Source organism: Larimichthys crocea, chromosome VI (assembly GCF_000972845.2).
Source record: "Larimichthys crocea isolate SSNF chromosome VI, L_crocea_2.0, whole genome shotgun sequence".
Classification (NCBI taxonomy): Eukaryota; Metazoa; Chordata; class Actinopteri; family Sciaenidae; genus Larimichthys; species Larimichthys crocea.
The window spans coordinates 15,535,099-15,553,166 of record NC_040016.1 but is presented as its reverse complement, the minus strand read 5'-3'; the positions used below and the strand labels follow the sequence as shown (position 1 = coordinate 15,553,166).

The following is an 18,068-nucleotide window of genomic DNA, read 5'->3' as shown; positions in this document are numbered from 1 at the left end:
ATTCACCCACCGCCAGATTTTGTCATTTATTTGGTTTCTAAAGCAGGGGTGCCATATAGGGGGGAAAGTTAGGACAATTCTAAGGGCCCACGACTGACAGGGGCCCCAAAAATAGGTAAACACCAATATAAAATTTAGTGATGTGTCGGTCGCGAACGATCCGGTTCTAAGAGCCGGCTCTTTGAAATGAACGACGGGAGCCGGCTCCTCGTTGGGAGCTGATTTAGGGAGCTGTTTTTTTTTTTTTCACTTTGGTGCCTCACTGTCTCCTCTCCCTGACACTCTCCCTCATGCCATGCCTGCTCTCACACATCTTGACCAATCACGTTCGGCTTTCAATTAAAAAAGTAGAGGGAAAAAAACTTTTTTTTCTCCACTTTTTTGTGTGAAAGCTGCACGTAATTGGTCAAGTTGTATAGCAGCATCCACGGCAGTGGTGACACACACACACACACACACACACACACAGCGGTCGGGGAGGGACAAACACGACAGGAGGGAGACGAGAGACCGAGAGAAAGCGACAAACGGTTTCAGGCAGTTTTGCATTATTTTGGGTGATAAATTAATTAAATAGTTAGTAAGTTTTATTTATATAGCACATTTTTACACCGATTTTTGCACTGACCAAAGTGCTTTACAATGTCAAAAATAAAATAAAATATAATAACATTTAAAAATATAAAATAATAATAACAGCAATAAAAATAAAATAATAATAATTAATAATTAATAAAACCAATTAATAAAATGTGAGGAGCCATTTGGGAGCCGAAAGAGCCGGCTCCTTATAGTAAGCAGAGCCAAAAGAACCGGCTCTCCAAAAAGAGCCGAAATTCCCATCACTAATAAAATTAGGGGCCCAATTAGATTTTTTTGTCATGGGGCCCAAAATTCCTGTCGGTGCCCCTGTTCTAAAGTACTAAAACCATTAGTATTTATTTATGTTACACTCGACTGCACTATGTTTGTATGAATTAACGATTTCTGTTGTTGTTGATATTGAATTTATTCTAATTTATGAGTAAACAACATTACTCGTTGTTCAGCCGGAAATGGATTTTCTTCGTGGAGATTTTCAAAATAGAAGTCGTCTTCCTTCGCGGTCACGTGACTCCTCTGTTTACAGGCATCCGGAGAAACATGGAGGACACCGCTGGCAGTAATCCCCAATCTCTCGGATTTACAGAGAAATTAAAGTCTTGGCTCTCTTGGTCATGGACTTACGTGTGCTTCATCTGGTTCGGCATGGTGCTGATCATGGTGTACGTGCTGTGGAGCCCGCTCAAACTGCAGGAAACTCTTACCTCAGGTGAATTCATGCGACCGCTAGCTAGCTATTGTTAGCGTTTGGGTTTTTTTTTAGCAGGCAGCGAGCGGGAGCTGCTGGTTTGACAGCTCGTTATCTGACTGATTCAAACACAGACAGAGGACACTTTCTCCTCAGGTTCAATGCGAGTTTTTTAATGTTTATATCCGGTTCCTTGTTGTGTTATTTCTGAACATGTGGTCAAAATTCAGCAGTTTTATTGTTGTGTTACGCTACTCCTGCACATCGTATGAGACTGTGTGGCTGCATGTCACCTGCTCCACCAGACCCCCTGCTGATGTTTGTCATGTTTGCATGTTGCATGTTCACAACTCTGTGTTTCTTGCACTGACTGTCTCCTGTCTCTGTGTTTCAGCCTCAGTGTTTTTGAACACACTGACCCCCAAATTCTACGTGGCTCTCACTGGGACCTCCTCTCTCATCTCTGGACTCATCCTTGTGAGTTATCACCTTTTACACTGCAGAAATCATGTTAAACAGTCAGCGTTTGTTCATTCATATTTAGCTTTCAGGACACTTTAATGCAATGGCTTGTTAAAGTTTCACGTTTTCATTCAGGAAACCAAGAGTAGACTCATCGCGGACGCTTAGTTTTAGAGAAGTATCACTATTAAGTGCAAGGCTGTGATGAAAAATAATTATAGTTACAACCAAGAACATCAGCACCAGCCAGATTTTGTGTCTGCTGCAATGATCGTTAAACTTTGCAAGGAAGGATGAAATGTGGAGCGGAGCAAATGTTGAATTAATCTTAATTATTTTGAAGCATTAAACAAACGAGGGTGTGCTCTCGTGCTGGAAAGACTATCTGGATTCAGGTTAGAGAGACTTGTGCAGACATCGAAATAACATATAATGTCTATCATATCATATACAAATTTAGGTTTGTGCAGAGTTTAAGTAATTAAAATGTTAAAATTAAAAAGGTTCAGGAGCCACTGGTCTATGTGATACGATAGCAACAGCAACTCAGCGATAAAGAGTATTATAAGCTTCTTTTTTTTGTAAAGCGTGTTGTCACCATTTGTTTTCATCACAGATATTTGAGTGGTGGTATTTTCGTAAATATGGGACCTCGTTCATTGAGCAAGTGTCCGTGAGCCACCTGCGTCCTCTTCTGGGTGGAGTAGAGAGCAGCTCCACGACTGGTCTGTTTGCATCAGTTAATGGAGAGGCAGAGCCTAGACCCAGTGTTTCAGGTAAATATGTGTGTAATAGAAATACTAACAGCAGAACTACTCATAGTGCTACTATCACTAATCACAATATCTCCCTTTTGGTAGAGTGTAAGGTCTGGAGGAACCCTCTGAATCTGTTCAGAGGAGCAGAATACAACAGGTATGTGTCGGTTGTAGAGGTGTAACTCAGATTGAGCTGTGAATAATACATCTTAGAGTATTTAAAATTGATGCTTCATAGTGTGAACCTATTTATAAATATGCATACTCTATCTCCGGTGCCAGAAAGTTCCGTTTTATTTGATCCTCTTTGAATCGTAAAATCGTAGCAAAACAGTTTGTCGTTCACTCTGTGCACTACAGGTACACCTGGGTAACAGGGAAGGAACCCTTAACATACTATGATATGAACCTGTCTGCTCAAGACCATCAGACCTTCTTCACAGGAGACACTCCGCAGTTAAGGCCAGAAGATGCTGGTGAGTTTTAATCATACACAAACTAAAGATGTGATATGTCTTAACCGTAGAGACCATAAGAGACTGTGATTTCTCTGGTTCTTCGCAAGTATTTAGATGAAATGCTTCTTGTATTTTGTTTTGGAGCTTTTGACTTTGGATGTGTACAGTTTAAATATGTCATGACTGTTGGGTCACATCTATAATAAGCTTTGAGTTCACCATCTCATTACAGTGATGCAGAAAGCCTGGAGAGAGAGAAATCCTCAAGCCAGGATCAGAGCAGCTTACCAGGCCATAGAAATGAACCACGAGTAAGTCCTACTCTTAAATATCATCTCCTTAAACACAATGTCTATAAAAATAATACAGTGAATAGTATATTATAATTAGTATCTACTGTTGTACAGTGGTCCCTCGTTTATCGCGGGGGATACGTTCTAAAAATAACCCGCAATAAACGAAATCCGCGAAGTAAGTTTTACAATTATTATACATGTTTTAAGACCGTAAAACCCCTAACCACACACCTTTACACACGTTTTGTACAGTACTCCCTTAGTTAATCAGGACGCAGAACACATGTGCGGTTCTCTCTTAGCCAATTTAGGACACAGAACACAATGTGCGTTCATACTGTGCAGTACGCTGTAAAAAAAAGCATGCAAAATTACACAAAAAAAATCTGCGAAACAGCGAGTCCGCGAAAAGTGAACCGCGTTATAGCGAGGGACGACTGTAATGCAGTTAGAATGTAGTTTCTGTGTTTGTACGTGCTTCAGTTAAGAGCATAAATTTATTAATGTATCAGTTATTGCCTTGATTGTGCATGCAAACACAATATGGTCTTCATGAGAGGAAAATGGATTGTTGAAAATCTGTTTCTTTGTCTGACATTTCTGTGTGTGCAGATGTGCTGCAGCCTATGTACTCCTGGCAGAGGAAGAAGCCACAACTATCACAGAAGCTGAACGCCTCTTCAAAAAAGCACTAAGTATCGGTAAGAATGTCTCTGACAATACATTAAGTTGTCATCCATCGTAAACCTCAAGGAACAGTAGCAAGAATATGTCTAACTAGTTGATAAGTAACTACGCCCACTGTTAATCCTGCTTGTGCAACATTCTTTGCCGCACCCTGTGAAGTGCAGCGCTTCACTATTGTGCAACTCCATATGAGATGTAAGTGCGGCTGTAAGTAGAACAGATCGCCATCACTTCCTTTCCTCTAAACAACACCACTAAATGTTGGGTGAAGTTACTTTTTCAGGTGTGAGGCCTCTTTATAAATCTGTCCGCGTTATTCATGTTTTAAACTTCCATAGACTGCTCAGGATTTTTAATTGACTGTCTCATATTTTCTGTTTGTCATCCACAGCTGGAAAAGATATAAACTTACTGGTGTACATAAAACGCAGACTGGCAATGTGTGCACGCAAACTGGGACGGATTAAAGAAGCAGTAAAAATGATGAGAGATGTGAGTTTCCATCAAAAACCTGCATCTCATAGTGTTTGTCAAATGAACTACCAAGGCAACATGTTTACTCTATGTTTGTTTTGTTGTATGTTAATAATAATTATATTTCTTTCCATATCTTTACAGTTAATGAAGGAGTTCCCCCTGTTGGGGATGTTAAATATACATGAAAACCTCTTGGAGGCACTTCTAGAGCTTCAAGCATATGCTGATGTTCAAGCAGTCCTAGCAAAATATGATGGTAATACTGAACCCAATAAAATGCCATTTTTCTGAAGTCCTCTTACTCTGTTTGGATTGACATTACCTTAGTACGACTGAATCTGTGTGGAGAATGTATGCCTTCTGTCACATGACCCCAATTTCTTCTGCCATTGTAGACATCAGCTTGCCAAAATCAGCCACTATATGCTACACATCTGCGCTGTTGAAAGCACGGGCTGTATCAGATAAGTATGTTGCATTCAACACAAGTGGCTCTTTTCCTGTTTTTATATGACTGTACTAACAGCGACGTGAAATGAGTTTGTGAGCAGCAGCAGTTTGTCATATGAGGTTCTTTGTCTCAGGTTCTCTCCAGAGGCCGCGTCAAGGCGAGGGCTAAGCACAGCAGAGATGAATGCTGTGGAGGCCATACACAGAGCCGTCGAGTTCAATCCACACGTGCCAAAGGTCAGTCATTGGACTAAAAAGTGTCACATAGACTCTGACTATGTAAAGCCATTAATAACTTAACGGTGGGGTAAGCAGTTCTTGGTCATTCCAGTTCATTTCTTTCAAATTCAGAGAGTATCACCTCACAGTCCGCTGGAATTCTGCTAGGTGGAGAGTTGTGAGTGTCGCTGTCTGGAGCTGGTTTGCTCACTCTGGGAAACTGTATTGTCCTCTCTGCATGTTGCAACAGTTTGCAAACCCACAACAGCTGTCCAGCGATAGTTACATTACTTGATGTGTCATTGCTCGCACTATATTACGGCATTTGATGTGGTATTGCATCTCTCCAGAATCTCTTACCCCACCTTTTAAGGATGTGGCGTTGTCAGTCGTCACCTTAGCTGTGCTATATATTTGCATAAACAATTAACCCTTTTCATCTGCGCACATTGATTTCCGCACTCTTTATGGAATTTGTGCATCAAGTATATTTTCATTCACGCAACTGCTATGCCGCAAGTGATGTGGGTAGATTTTTAAAATCACATCTCGTCTATGTTTAGTCTGCTCTCACATGACACGCAGAACAAACAGGCAAAACACGCAGACGGGTTAGCAATCAGTCAGACAATCAAAGATGAGTTATGGCAGCAGTAACAGGTGGTACAACTTAGAAATGGAGCGGTCGTTTCCAGACGTGCTATATGCTGCTTCACCAGCAGGTGTCAGTATAGGTCTTAAAGTAACTCTCCATTCATTTAATCACACCTGTAGTGTCTGATTTGAACCATAAATCATGGTTTGTTTGTATATTTGCAGATTCTCTCTATATCAGTGGTTTTAGTGATTGTCGTATTTATGACATATTTGTCCTATTGATCAACCACTATTCAGGACAATAGAGTATTTTAGGAGTCATGCATGTATTATGTGTTTTTACAGGTTGTTTAGTTTATAGTTCACATTTGGGTCCCAAGAGAAACTGTCAATGTAAAACACATGGGTCATAATTTTTCATCATAGTGAGCAGATTTATATACAGCTGAACCAGGAGAACACTGGACTACAACTGGATATCTCTCAAGCCCTTCATATCAGTTCCCACAAGATTAGATGTCACACATGCACACACACACACAGTCATACACAACTAGTTGCAACAGAGTTTTGTCTCAGTTCAGCCTTTGTAGTGTGGTGTTGTTTCATCTCAGGCGAGAGAGATATAAAGAGAATCTGTGTGTGTGTGTGTGTGTGTGTGTGTGTGTGTGTGTGTGTGTGTGTGTGTGTGTGTGTGTGTGTGTGTGGAAGAAGGGGGCGTCAGCCAGCACTTTGATCCAGCCTTTGATTTTTAAAGTGAGGGCCCTCATCTTCAATGTCTTTCCAACTGCTCCCTCCCCACTGTGCCCAGGGGCAGCCATCCTCTCGCCTCTCATCACGTACCCTCATCTTGTTTCTTATCCTCTCATGTTCCCTCATCCCCCGTTTGAGCCAAACAGAGAGTCTGATGTTGGCCACTGCTGCCAAGTTTTATCAATATGACTTCTGTGACTTTAGGTGAATAGCCCAATGACATTCTGAAATTTGTAACACACCTTTCACAGAGGATTATTGGTAGGCTCATCTTTCAGCATTTGTCTGTGGGGAGGGAGGCGGGTTGTTGCTTTGTGTTGTCTGGCGTGTCTGAATGATGAGTGCACCTGTGACTGTGGCCTTTTTAGACTGGGGCTGGCCCCTAAACTAGGATCTGCAAAGTTCTCTAAAGCCTAATTATGTCCTCTAGTGTAGCTTTAACTTTAGTTTCCCAAGTGCTATAGAAACCTGTTCATGCTTTGGCAATTTACTATGATGTAGCACTATTCTTTGAAACTTTAGTAAACTATTACAATCCTGCAACCTCCAGACAAAACAAATCATTTTTATCTAGGCTCCTAGCTCCTTTCTAGAGGAAAGGTCAATATCGTTTCAAGTTAAATCTTCATAAAGAGTTCAAGCAAGAAGAAATTATAATTAAGCAAGATATTAATAAATAAACCGTATATCTTTGTAAGGTGGCAGGAGATGTATTAAAGGTGACCCAGTAACAAAGAAAGCTTGTGTTTGTTTGTGTTGCTATAGTGAAGCTGTATCAGATACCACTGTTTTCACTGAACTGGACAAAGCAGACTAGCTTTGGCAAATCTGAGCCATCATCATCAATGTACCAGTTTTGTTCTGGTTGCTGTGGCGACCGAAAGTTTAGTGAAATTGACTTGTTGTTGTTTCTCCAGTAGAACTGCTCAATAGGTCGGACTGTTGCACTCGGTAACCTCCAGGTGTAAATGTGTTTTTTTTTAAGTAAACGAACAACAACCTTATGGCCTAATGGGACATGTGGGGTGATGGAGGAACAGTGTCAGGTGAAGCATTAAGTGTGTGGTTGTGTTCAAGCATGCCAAGGAGATAACATATAAATATCTTGCTACGCTACATCACAAGCATATGCAAACTGCTGGAAAACCTACACACACACAGTGAACCCACATCCACACACACATGCTCCAGTCTGCTTCAGTGCCGATGTCCTCCCACATGACCCCTTTCCATTTCCTTAAATGGCTCTCCTTTTTGCCCCAATTTATCTTCTTCTCCCTTTTGTTCATTTCTGTTTTCCTCTCCTCCTCGTCATCTTCTTGTCCATCTCTATTATCCTCCTTCTCCAGCCTTTTCTCCATCTGTCTGTCCATTCCAATCAGCTTCTCTTCTAGCCAATGGTTAGGAAACTGACAGTTTACCTCATGTTTAAATGGCTGATTAAGTGTTCCCGCTATCTAAATCTGCTGCGCATTTACATCTACTACCACTCCAGTCCGTGCATGTTCATTTTGAAATGGTCTGAGTGACCCGATCTCATCTACCTTGCTAGTTTACTCCACTTTAGAAGGCAGTTTCTCATCTCACCCCATTCTGGTTGACGTGTTCTCATCTAGATCGCCCGTCAAGGCCCATAAATGCAGACCTTTTCCTTAGTTTACCTTTTTGAAATTGGATTTTTTTTGTTTGTAAATTGAGACAGAGCAGCAGACCTGTTTTTCTTCTGAATTAAGATGGATGAGGTTTGGCTCAGACAAGGAAAAAGGAGGTAGTTAGGATTTGCCTCATGCTGGCCCACTTTGGAATAAATGTTGCGATTTTCCTGCCTCTCCCCCAGCAGAGGTTGGTGTAGCTAGTAGCAGCGTTTACTGACTGTATGAAATTCTTAATCTTTGTTTGTGTTTCTAACCCCAGCACCTGTTTGTCTTCATGTTCTTTCACTGTACGCGTGTGTTTGCCTGACCCTTACAGAGCAACTACAAGGCTGATGTCATTGTTGCCTGTGTGTTCCATTGTGAGAGGCGAAGTGCTGCAGATTAGAATCAGAAGGCAGCTTATGAGTTATGCTCTGCGTTTATGACTACCCTGGGATAAAAGGAGAACACATGAAACTCAATCCCTTCATCAAAGAGGCGACAGGGAGTGGAGAAGCAGACCGAAGAACGGGAGGGGGTTGGGGGCGGTAGGCCAGCACAGAGGACTGAGGTGTCACCAGGTCTAATGCTGTGGCATGCGAGGAAGGACAGCTGACTAGCCAGCCCATCTAAATGGTTAATCTTAAAACACAGAAGACCAAGACCTGCACTGGTGCGATATACTAGTCATTCATTATCAACAACAGATTTAATATAGAGCTACAGTAGAACAGAAATATGTGTAAAATATTCACCATTATCTAAAATATCCAGGTTTAATCAAGACTTGCTTATCAAAACGATCAAGTTTGAAGTTTAAGATCAGGCCCCTGCATGTCCTCACATGTTATATTCAATGTTATTTTATCAGTTACAGCAGTTGTGTTGTGCTCTACAACCAAGAAGTAGTCGGTTTCCTCTTGAGCTGGCTGACTGCCTCAGCACCGGTGCCAGGGGAGTAGAGAATGGTGGAAGGTTTGTGCTCGGAAGAAAAGGAGACCGAATTGGTGAGGTGGATGAGGGCGGACAGTCAAATGTCTTGGCTGGAGCAGAGGGAGAGCTGATTTAAGTAAGTCAGACAGGATAGGTGAGTAGGGCAAACAAGCAGCTTCTGGGTGTCTCTCGCTGTCTTTCTTCTGTGTAATGACTACAGAGGATGTTAGGATGGAGAGAGAAGAGGCTAGGAGTCACGAGAGTCTGCTAGAATGGTTGAGTGAAGAGGTGTTCACACTTGTTGACTTGTTTGATTTGAGCCTTTACCGTTCAGGCGGAGTGAGGTCGGCCTGGCAGCATAATATACAGAAGTATTTTATGAATACGGCTGTTTAGCTCGCACTAAATGCAAAGTATTAGTACATTAGAAGAAACATCAAAGGATCATGAAAGTTATTACAATGTAATTAATGTGTGTACCAAATTTCATCACAATCCATCCAGTAGTTATTTCACACTGGTCAAATGACTGACACACCAACGGACTGACTTTGCTAAAGAAGTGAGGCAGGTAACCAGTCTGAGACCAAGGCTTGAAAGCTAAAGAAGCATGAAGAAGGGTTGGAGAAAGACAGGGATGAGTCACATCAGAAAGCCAGCTGTAGGCAGGCTGTGATAATTAAGGGTGAGAGTGGAGAAAGGCAGGGGGGAGATGGGTGAAGCAGCATGGTCTGGCTGGTTAGATGGATGGGTGGCTGGCTGGCTGAGCCTGTGACCATGGAAGGGATTAGACAGGATTAGTTGTGGGGTAACCTTCCCAAAGTGTCAGTCTGAGATCCAGAGCGCTGTGAAGCTGGCCGCCTGGGAATCCAGCCCAGGGGGCCCCAGTCCCACACATGGGTTTTGTTTAACACAGACCCCTGCCACACTGGGCACCACAGATAAAAAGTACATAGAGTGGCAGGTTTATCAAAGTCAGTATACACCTAGAAATGTCTTATCGATAGACACAGCCAGAGCCTAATAAAAATATATACATATTACAGAAAGGTAGTACACAATATAATCATGTCTATTAGTGTGTTCCATGTTATTTCAGAACGTATGCCTGTTCTATAAGTTGTAACTCTGGGATGTGGGCCTTTCTCAGCACAGTGAACCGGCTGACTCGCTGGGACAAACTTACACAGTAGGGGAGAGAGGAGGGGTGAGCGGGGGATGTTACGCATTTATGGAATGAATGTACTGTACTGTAACAATAACACACACTCAGAGAGCTTTGGAAAGCTTTTCCCTCCCACCTTGAACAATTGCAAAATACGGCTGTCAACAAATACCTCACATGAAGAAAATATGTTTTCTGTCTGGAGGGAGTTAGCCGGAGGAATTGCACAATAGAACAGAATGAGTGTAGTGCTGACTGAGAACCGAGGAGACGATGTGAATGAAACTGTTAAAAGCTCCATGAATTGATTTTTTTTTTTTTTTTTTTTTTTTTACCACAAGAGGGCAGATTTTTTGTTTTTGTCTTGCGTCAGCAGAATTTAGGCAAGCAGTCGCCTTGTTCTCGCCACCTGCTGAGTGTAATAATGTGAGAGTATTTACTGGAACTTTAGTTGTGGTTTGGTTGAGCTTGCTAAATGTTTTATTTTTTAGCCAACATAAAAGACTGTGGGGAGAGAAAATAGGATGTTGGAATGACTTGGTATTCGTCTTAGCCCACCAGTGTTTGGGTTCAGATTTTCACAATTTTATATTGGCTCACCCTCATTGCTGTAAGTGTAGTACACAGTTGGCTTTTTTGTGTGTAAGATCCACCAGGACTCAACGCTATAGAACTATAATGAACCAAATAGAAATATTACGCAAAAAAATTATCTTCAATCCCACTGTAGTTTAAATGATGGAGAGAAAGCAGATTGTGCACATATATACAGACATATACTGATGGACTTCACTGCACATTATTGATAGCGGTATAAAGTGAACCTCTTCGAGACACTTCTGCTATTCTTTATCAAGTTCAGGAGCCAGAAAGCAGAGAGGTACTGTAGTGTAAACTTACCACAAGTCCTGTATTTCTTCCTCTCCCTGTCTGCAGTACTTATTGGAGATGAAGAGCCTGATCCTGCCTCCAGAGCACATCTTGAAGAGGGGTGACAGCGAGGCAGTGGCATATGCTTTCTTCCACCTGCAGCACTGGAAGAGGGCAGAGGGAGCCTTAAACCTACTACACTGCACCTGGGAGGGCAGTATGTGTCACCATTGCCTCTTTTTTTTTTAGTTTGATTTAATGTAGATGATTTGAGGTCATTCTAGTTTAAAAAAAAAAATAAAAAATCATACTGTATGTTCATAAGTCCCAATTATAGAGTGCTTCAAACGAGCTGAGACCCAGAGTTTCTTCCTTTTATGCTGTTCTCCATTTTTAAATTATGTGTCATAGGTTTTGTATGCCCAGCACACCCACGAATACTCACAATTATCCAGGGAGGAGATCATCGCTCGCACCAAGCACAAGAAAAGTGTTATCGTTATATTTTATTAGAGTGTTAGTATCTTGTCACTCTGTATAATATTCTGCTACTTCAGTCACTTACTGAAGATCGTGTCAGCTGTTTTAAATGGCCTCCTCTTGCCACAGTTTGAAATAGCAGTGTCGTTGTTTAAAGTAGTTTTTTGTACTGTCATTCTTGGTGTGTCATTCAGTTTAATTCAATTTCCTTTCTGTGTTAACAGCCTTCCGGATAATTCCCTACCCACTAGAGAAAGGTCACCTGTTTTACCCCTACCCAGGATGCACAGAAACAGCAGATAGGGAACTACTGCCCTGTAAGTACAACGCCAGCAGCAGCAACGTGCAGTCTTAAGAACACACCCACCCAGTTTAATTGTATGATTGTTGTTGTTGTTTTAACTCCATGTTGTTTCTTGTCTTGTATTCTCTTTCTCGCTCCAGCTTTCCACGAGGTGTCTGTGTACCCAAAGAAAGAGCTTCCCTTCTTCATCCTCTTCACAGCAGGCCTTTGCTCTTTCACTGCCATGCTGGCCATGCTCACACATCAGTTCCCTGAGCTCATGGGTGTCTTTGCCAAAGCAGTAAGTACTCAAACTACGATTTCATCTCAAAAGGTTGCTGTTTTTAAAGTTTATAGATCAGATCTTTTTATCATCATCACACAGCTTCGGTTAATTTCTGATTGGGCGTTTCTGTGTTGTTGATTGGCTCTTGCATATTTGTATGTAACCTGAACCTTTTAACCCCGGTGGTAATTGCTGTCGTCCATCACTGTCAGTAACGCTGGATGCTCATGGGAGTCGTAGGCCTTTCTGGGTTTCCCACCAAAACAAGCTGTAGTCCAATTTAAGCTATCTGTGACAAGAGCTGAATAATGCAAGCGTATCACCAACAACACTCAAAAGATTTAGAAACTTTGAATGCGTGCATAACTTGTTTATTATAGAAGTGTTGTATTATCTGTTTTTGCCAGTTTGGCAACTCCATCCTTTGGTTAATCCTTTGTTTATGGTCACCCTGTTTATTAGGGCCTGCCTTTAGACATACTCATAGACTTGTAGCAACAACAAGGCCACAGAGAACATCAAGTGCTCTTCCTTTTGTTATGGGAAAGATTGCGTGCAGATAGGATTTTTACAGCAGCCCCGGCGAGCCTGGTTTGTGTAATGTTCAGATAGAGTGCATGAAAACCATTGAGGGAGGAACACAGAGGTCCTCTCTGCCTTCTGAGGAAAAACAGATTTCTCTGAATCTGCTGCTCTTGAACAGAAGTTCCAAGGAAGGCAAGACAGTCTAGGTGGTGGTGGTCGTCTGCCTTTCCTTCTATTTACAGATACCAGACATGTATAGCATAATGGTTGAATATGTTTCATATATTAAATAGGATTAGAGGAGTGCTCGATTTGCACTTGTCTGGCTACGTTGATACGTCCACTTATTGGACTATTAAAGTGTCAAGTGTATCAAGCACACCTCAAGTAGTTTCAGAGAGAAACCGTATCGTAAGGACATTTCACTGTTACCAGCTTACTTTAATCACTAACATGTGCATTTTTAAACGCTCTATTATACACATACCTGATACTTTTATCCTAGATTTGAATCTTGGATCTAAGTGGATATACGCCCTGCTTGTAATAATAAAAACAAGTGGTTGAGTTGCTCCTAGTATGAGGAGCATTAGTCAGATTTGCTTACAAAGAATTGGAGACTTGTAATTGCTCTTATTTTATACCTGAAAACAGATAATAATAAAAAAAAAGTACATCCATTCACCTCCTTTGAGAGCTAATGATAATGTATTCATGATTTTGCTCAGGGAAATGATGTGTAATATTAGCCAAAATACGCAAATACTAATAAGATATGCATATTCATACGTCATAAATCAGTTTTAAATGATGATTTTCATTGTGGTTTTAAAGTACTGCTTGCCTTTTGCCAATTGACAATTCACAAAGGTCAAAAAAAGGTCAGGTTTATTTCCGTCTCCTATTATTTATTCGTCACTGAAAAAGACCGAAAGAGAAACAGAAAGAATGAACATGATTAATTCAGTGTATGAAAGAGTGTTGACATGTAAATCATGGATAATATAAAGTTTATCCCTAAATCGGATAAGTATATTAAACTGTCAGCGCTCTTCCTATAAACAAAATTCAAAAAATGATAATACTTGGATGATGCTGCTTTTGCGCTCTCTTCTCTGTACTTCTGGATTACATGTGTAAATATGCTCAGCTGTGACCTGCCATGCGGCAACGATGCGAATCTCACTCGGCGTCTTAACCACATCGTGTCACTTAAAACAAAAACTTGCATCTTACCTCACTGTGTTTTATCTGTTTTACAAAATTGAGCAAGAACAGTTCAGACAACAGGCTAAAGAATCAAACATATGTCCTTATATACATCATACATAGGTTTCTGTTTCTGTTTAAATTCTTTTCCTGTGCGTGTTCGCCTGTCTGTTTGACAGGGATGAGCTGGAGTCAGCGTCTGGTTGGGATTTTGTGCTTTTGCCTGAGTTTTTTTTTTTCTTTTTGCTTCGTAATTGAATCGTAATTGTCTAAAACGGGGAAATGTTTTACCGCACTCACAATGTTTTAGTGAAATTGTGGGCGTTGTAGCTCTTTTGAATTTGTTTAAGCTTCAACCTTATCTAAAAATTGGTGGGAAGAGGTTTTATTGACCTTCAACTGGAGGCTCATTCTGCTTTTCCTTCCTTTCAGTTCTTCAGCACACTCTTTGCACCCCTGGGTTTCTTCGCAGACAAGATGGAAAGCTTCATGCCGTCCAGTTTTTGGCACCAGCTGACTCGAATCTGACCCCATTCCACACACACACACACACACACACACACAGACACACACACACACACACACACACACACACCAGTACCACTCCAAACCCTCAAACAGAAAGTGTTTGCTCTCCTGTCTTCAGCATTACTGTCCACTTGCTGCATTGTTACTGATTATGTTAGCTGAGGTTGTATCAACATGGTAATACCACTCTTAAGATGTTCTCCCACACTGTTCCAGCAGCCAGAGTTTTTCCAAGACCACATTTAGTGAATACCATTTGCAATGATTTCACAGGGTTATTCATTTGTCATTATGTTAGCAGTGGGCAGGTTTTTACGTATCCCACAACGCCTGGCTGCAGATTCTTTTGAACAAAAATCAAATTAGGAGTCTGTCAGAAGCACTCCCTTTTTCCAGCACAATGACAAATTAAATCATAAAAAAAAAGCTAAATCTGCATGTTTTTAATGCTTCTCTAACCACTGTCTAGTCACATGAATTTGTTTGAAGTGGTGTGTTACTGGAAACAGAAGCAACATGTTTACTGACTACTCGATTCCTCCTATTCCTCTCTTTTCTCTGCTCAAAAAGATCCCATCAAGTATTTGGGATGGGAACCTATGTGTCCTATCTCAGCCCTCAGTGCCCCACAGACACCCAGTGGTGTAGATTTAAAAGTCTGTAAGGCCTCCTAAAAACAGAGCTGTGATTTACAGCCTTGAAGTGCCTGCAGTGTATACAACGCCTCTGCAGTTGAACAGTTGTTACCATGGCATGACACCTCAGCACTATATCACTGGGGCAACCGCCGCCCCCACAACGTTGAGATGTAAATGGGATCATCACTGGTCACAGTTAAGGCTCCTCATGGCATAACTCATTTGTGCTGATTGCACTACAGAACGGTATAAGTCAGCGTGTTAGTCAGCTTCTCTCATTGCCAAACAAAAAAAAAATGAAAGAGGCACTCATTGCAGTAGTTATACTGAATTACAGTAGCTCTAAGGGGGCAAAATGAACAGACATGTACTATATATTACACAGTACAACATACTTTTTGTGCATACTATGCAAAGTAAGTATTATTTTACTTTGTATGTACAAAAATCTCTTGCACTGCCTTTGACCGTCTGTTCATTTTGCCAGAAAATTGTACAAGTGTTGATTTTACTGTAACAGGTTTGATCTCCTCTCCTAAATAAGCTGAGATGTCAGTATTACCTTGATACAAAGTATAATATAACAACTGGCTGATAATGTAATAACCTGTCACAAACAAATGTGCTTGGTTTGAAATTGTATTACAGCCTGTTAATGTAATATATATTCCTATTATTATGAACTTTTTCATGATTAAAGTGTATAAAAAAAAAAAAACAGTGGTCAATGACGATCATATAATGCAACATCATCTCAACTTTATATAACATTAACAGGTTTATTACATTTTAAACCATTTAAGGCAGACATGTTTACTTTGTCAAGTTATGCTCCTTGATAGTTATTACATTGTTGGCGGTTAAACAATGTAGAGTTCATGTCCCAGGTATACTGACAACTCTTCATTCCACGTGTTAAAAAAAAAAAGTGACCAAGTGCCTTTTAGTACATCACAATAGTTAAACACACCAGTTTGGTATTTAATGCACCTACAATATTGATGTCAAGTTTAGTGGCAACTGTGTGAAACTTTAATGGGTTCAATTTGATAAATAGATGCCTTCAAACATTGGATTTTGTAACAGAATTGTTCATTGACCAAATAATTAGCATTATTAGATAGTGGCCAAGTAACAATGTTTGTGATGTAATGGCACATGAATGTGTTATTACAGTATGTTGCAAATTTGGATGATATTTTCAATAACCCTGATGTACTTCAAACTACAAAGACTCTGTTTTGCATTTACTCTGGCCTGTAATATTTGACTGTTTTAAATTTGTGACACTTGAAATGTCTTATTCTATAATGTGCAGCTGAAATGTAACATACATGCGTACATGCTGAAGACAGGAGAATGTTTGAACGGATGTAACTACCCTTGGTTGAGTTTGAAAGCAAAACTCGAAAATAAATTACTCTTTCAGTGCAATTTCCTTCTGTGATTTGTTTTTGTTTTGTTCAGGAGCACGTCGGTTTTATTATTTCTCCTCACTGGGGACAGCTGTACCGGAGACATTATGTTTCCTGGGTTGTGCATCTGTCCGTCCCATTCTCATGAACACTATATCTCAGGAACACCTGGATGTAATTTATTTAAATTTGACAGAAAAACATCCACTTGGACTCAAGGATGAACTGATAATAATTTGGTGGTCAACAGTCAAGGTCACTGTGACATCACAAAACATGTCTTTGGCCAAAACTCACTCAAACAACAATTTTCGATACAGCAGAACAAGAAGAACAAGTTAAAAGTCAAGTTAAATCAATTTTACTGATGTATCACAAATCTGCCTCAAGGGGCTTCGTAATCTGTACAGTAAACCATCCTCTCCTCAACTCACTTGAGAAACAACCTCAGGAAGAGCAACAACGGTTTCTCCTCCAGGATGTGCAACAGATGTCACATGTATAGAATAGACCAAAATTACAGACACTATGAAAATTGGGTGCCTTTTTTTTCCCCTTTTGGTCTCCACCACTGCTTTCACACCATTCAGTTACAACCTGATCAACTAGCTGGCCTTTCCTAACAGCTTGTTGCGACTCCTCCAAGCGTTGATGCCACCACCTCAGCACACGAGCAAAGACTGATAGAAGATCTACACAAGCCTTTTGCACACAATGAAGGATCTGAGTTTGCTCTGCCTCTTCCTGAAGAGGGCTTCAGTGTTGTGAGTCCAGTTTTTTATTAATTTGCACCCGAGGGAAGTCAACCCTCTTAACTTCCTCTCTCTGAAGACAGTCAGAATAAGGGGCCTCCTGTTCCTCTGTCTGTCCACCACAAGCTCATTGGTTTTGCTGATAGTGAGTTTCAGGTGATTGTTGTTGCGCATCAACAGTTCATCAGTCCTCTGTACTTAAAACAGTCTCTAAGTGGAGACAAGATCGGAATCATACATGTCAATAAAAAATGTACTTCCACTTAGTTCTCCCTGGATCCCCTCCTTGTTGTGGTGGAGAACCTTGTGTGTTCCAGTGAACATGGGAGAAATGCTGTCTGGAGCTTAAGCTCCTGGTAGGGTCACCCATGGCGGTAAGGTCAAAGGGGAGGTTCGAGACAAAGCGCAATCCAAAGACCTCAGTGGCAGAGGATGAAAATGTCACAACGGCACTGAAGGCGGATGACAGCTGCAACAGAGGGTGGTCTGCAGTCATTGTGGACCTCCATGCCATTGGAACCAGGCCCCCCTCTGATGATGATGATCACTTCCACTTAATATATCTATGTAAACTGAATTGAATTAAACTGAAATTGCTAGTTGCTAGTTTAAAAAATACTGAATTTGTATTTTGTGCAGATACTGAAAAGAAACATTTTTGTTTGGTCCAAAACAATTTCTACAGGTGTGGATAGACAGGTATTTGGTCCAAAACAATTTCTACAGGTGTGGATAGACAGGTAATACCCAAAATAAACTATATTCAAGATAAAGTGAGAGCATTTTTAAATATTTTCCATTTGTTTGGGTGTCCTTTCCCTTCATCTTTTTAAAATCACTTCTGTATCTTGTTCAAGGACAAACGACTCACCCTGCCACCCTGCTGCTGCTCCTATATAAAG

General features: G+C 40.9%; 1 protein-coding gene across 1 annotated transcript; it reads left to right on the top strand.

Moving 5' to 3' along the window:
* Window positions 1–1,111: 1,111 nt before the first annotated feature.
* On the top strand, window positions 1,112–16,433 carry st7l (suppression of tumorigenicity 7 like). The gene is made up of 15 exons (XM_019267889.2): window positions 1,112–1,312; window positions 1,686–1,768; window positions 2,370–2,529; window positions 2,614–2,668; window positions 2,872–2,987; window positions 3,202–3,280; window positions 3,878–3,966; window positions 4,344–4,444; window positions 4,571–4,685; window positions 4,825–4,897; window positions 5,014–5,116; window positions 11,117–11,267; window positions 11,755–11,847; window positions 11,975–12,114; window positions 14,266–16,433. Exons 1-15 carry the CDS (start codon window positions 1,144–1,146, stop codon window positions 14,359–14,361), a joined length of 1,623 nt encoding a protein of 540 aa, XP_019123434.1. The 5' UTR covers window positions 1,112–1,143; the 3' UTR covers window positions 14,362–16,433.
* Window positions 16,434–18,068: the final 1,635 nt, after the last annotated feature.

Bases quoted from the DNA above. Each gene is read 5' to 3' on its own strand.
- st7l (XM_019267889.2), top strand. From the start codon at position 1,144: ATGGAGGACACCGCTGGCAGTAATCCCCAATCTCTCGGATTTACAGAG. The intron at 2,669-2,871 runs GTATGTGTCGGT...TGTGCACTACAG, and splicing joins AGAGGAGCAGAATACAACAG to GTACACCTGGGTAACAGGGA. The intron at 11,268-11,754 runs GTATGTGTCACC...CTGTGTTAACAG, and splicing joins ACACTGCACCTGGGAGGGCA to CCTTCCGGATAATTCCCTAC.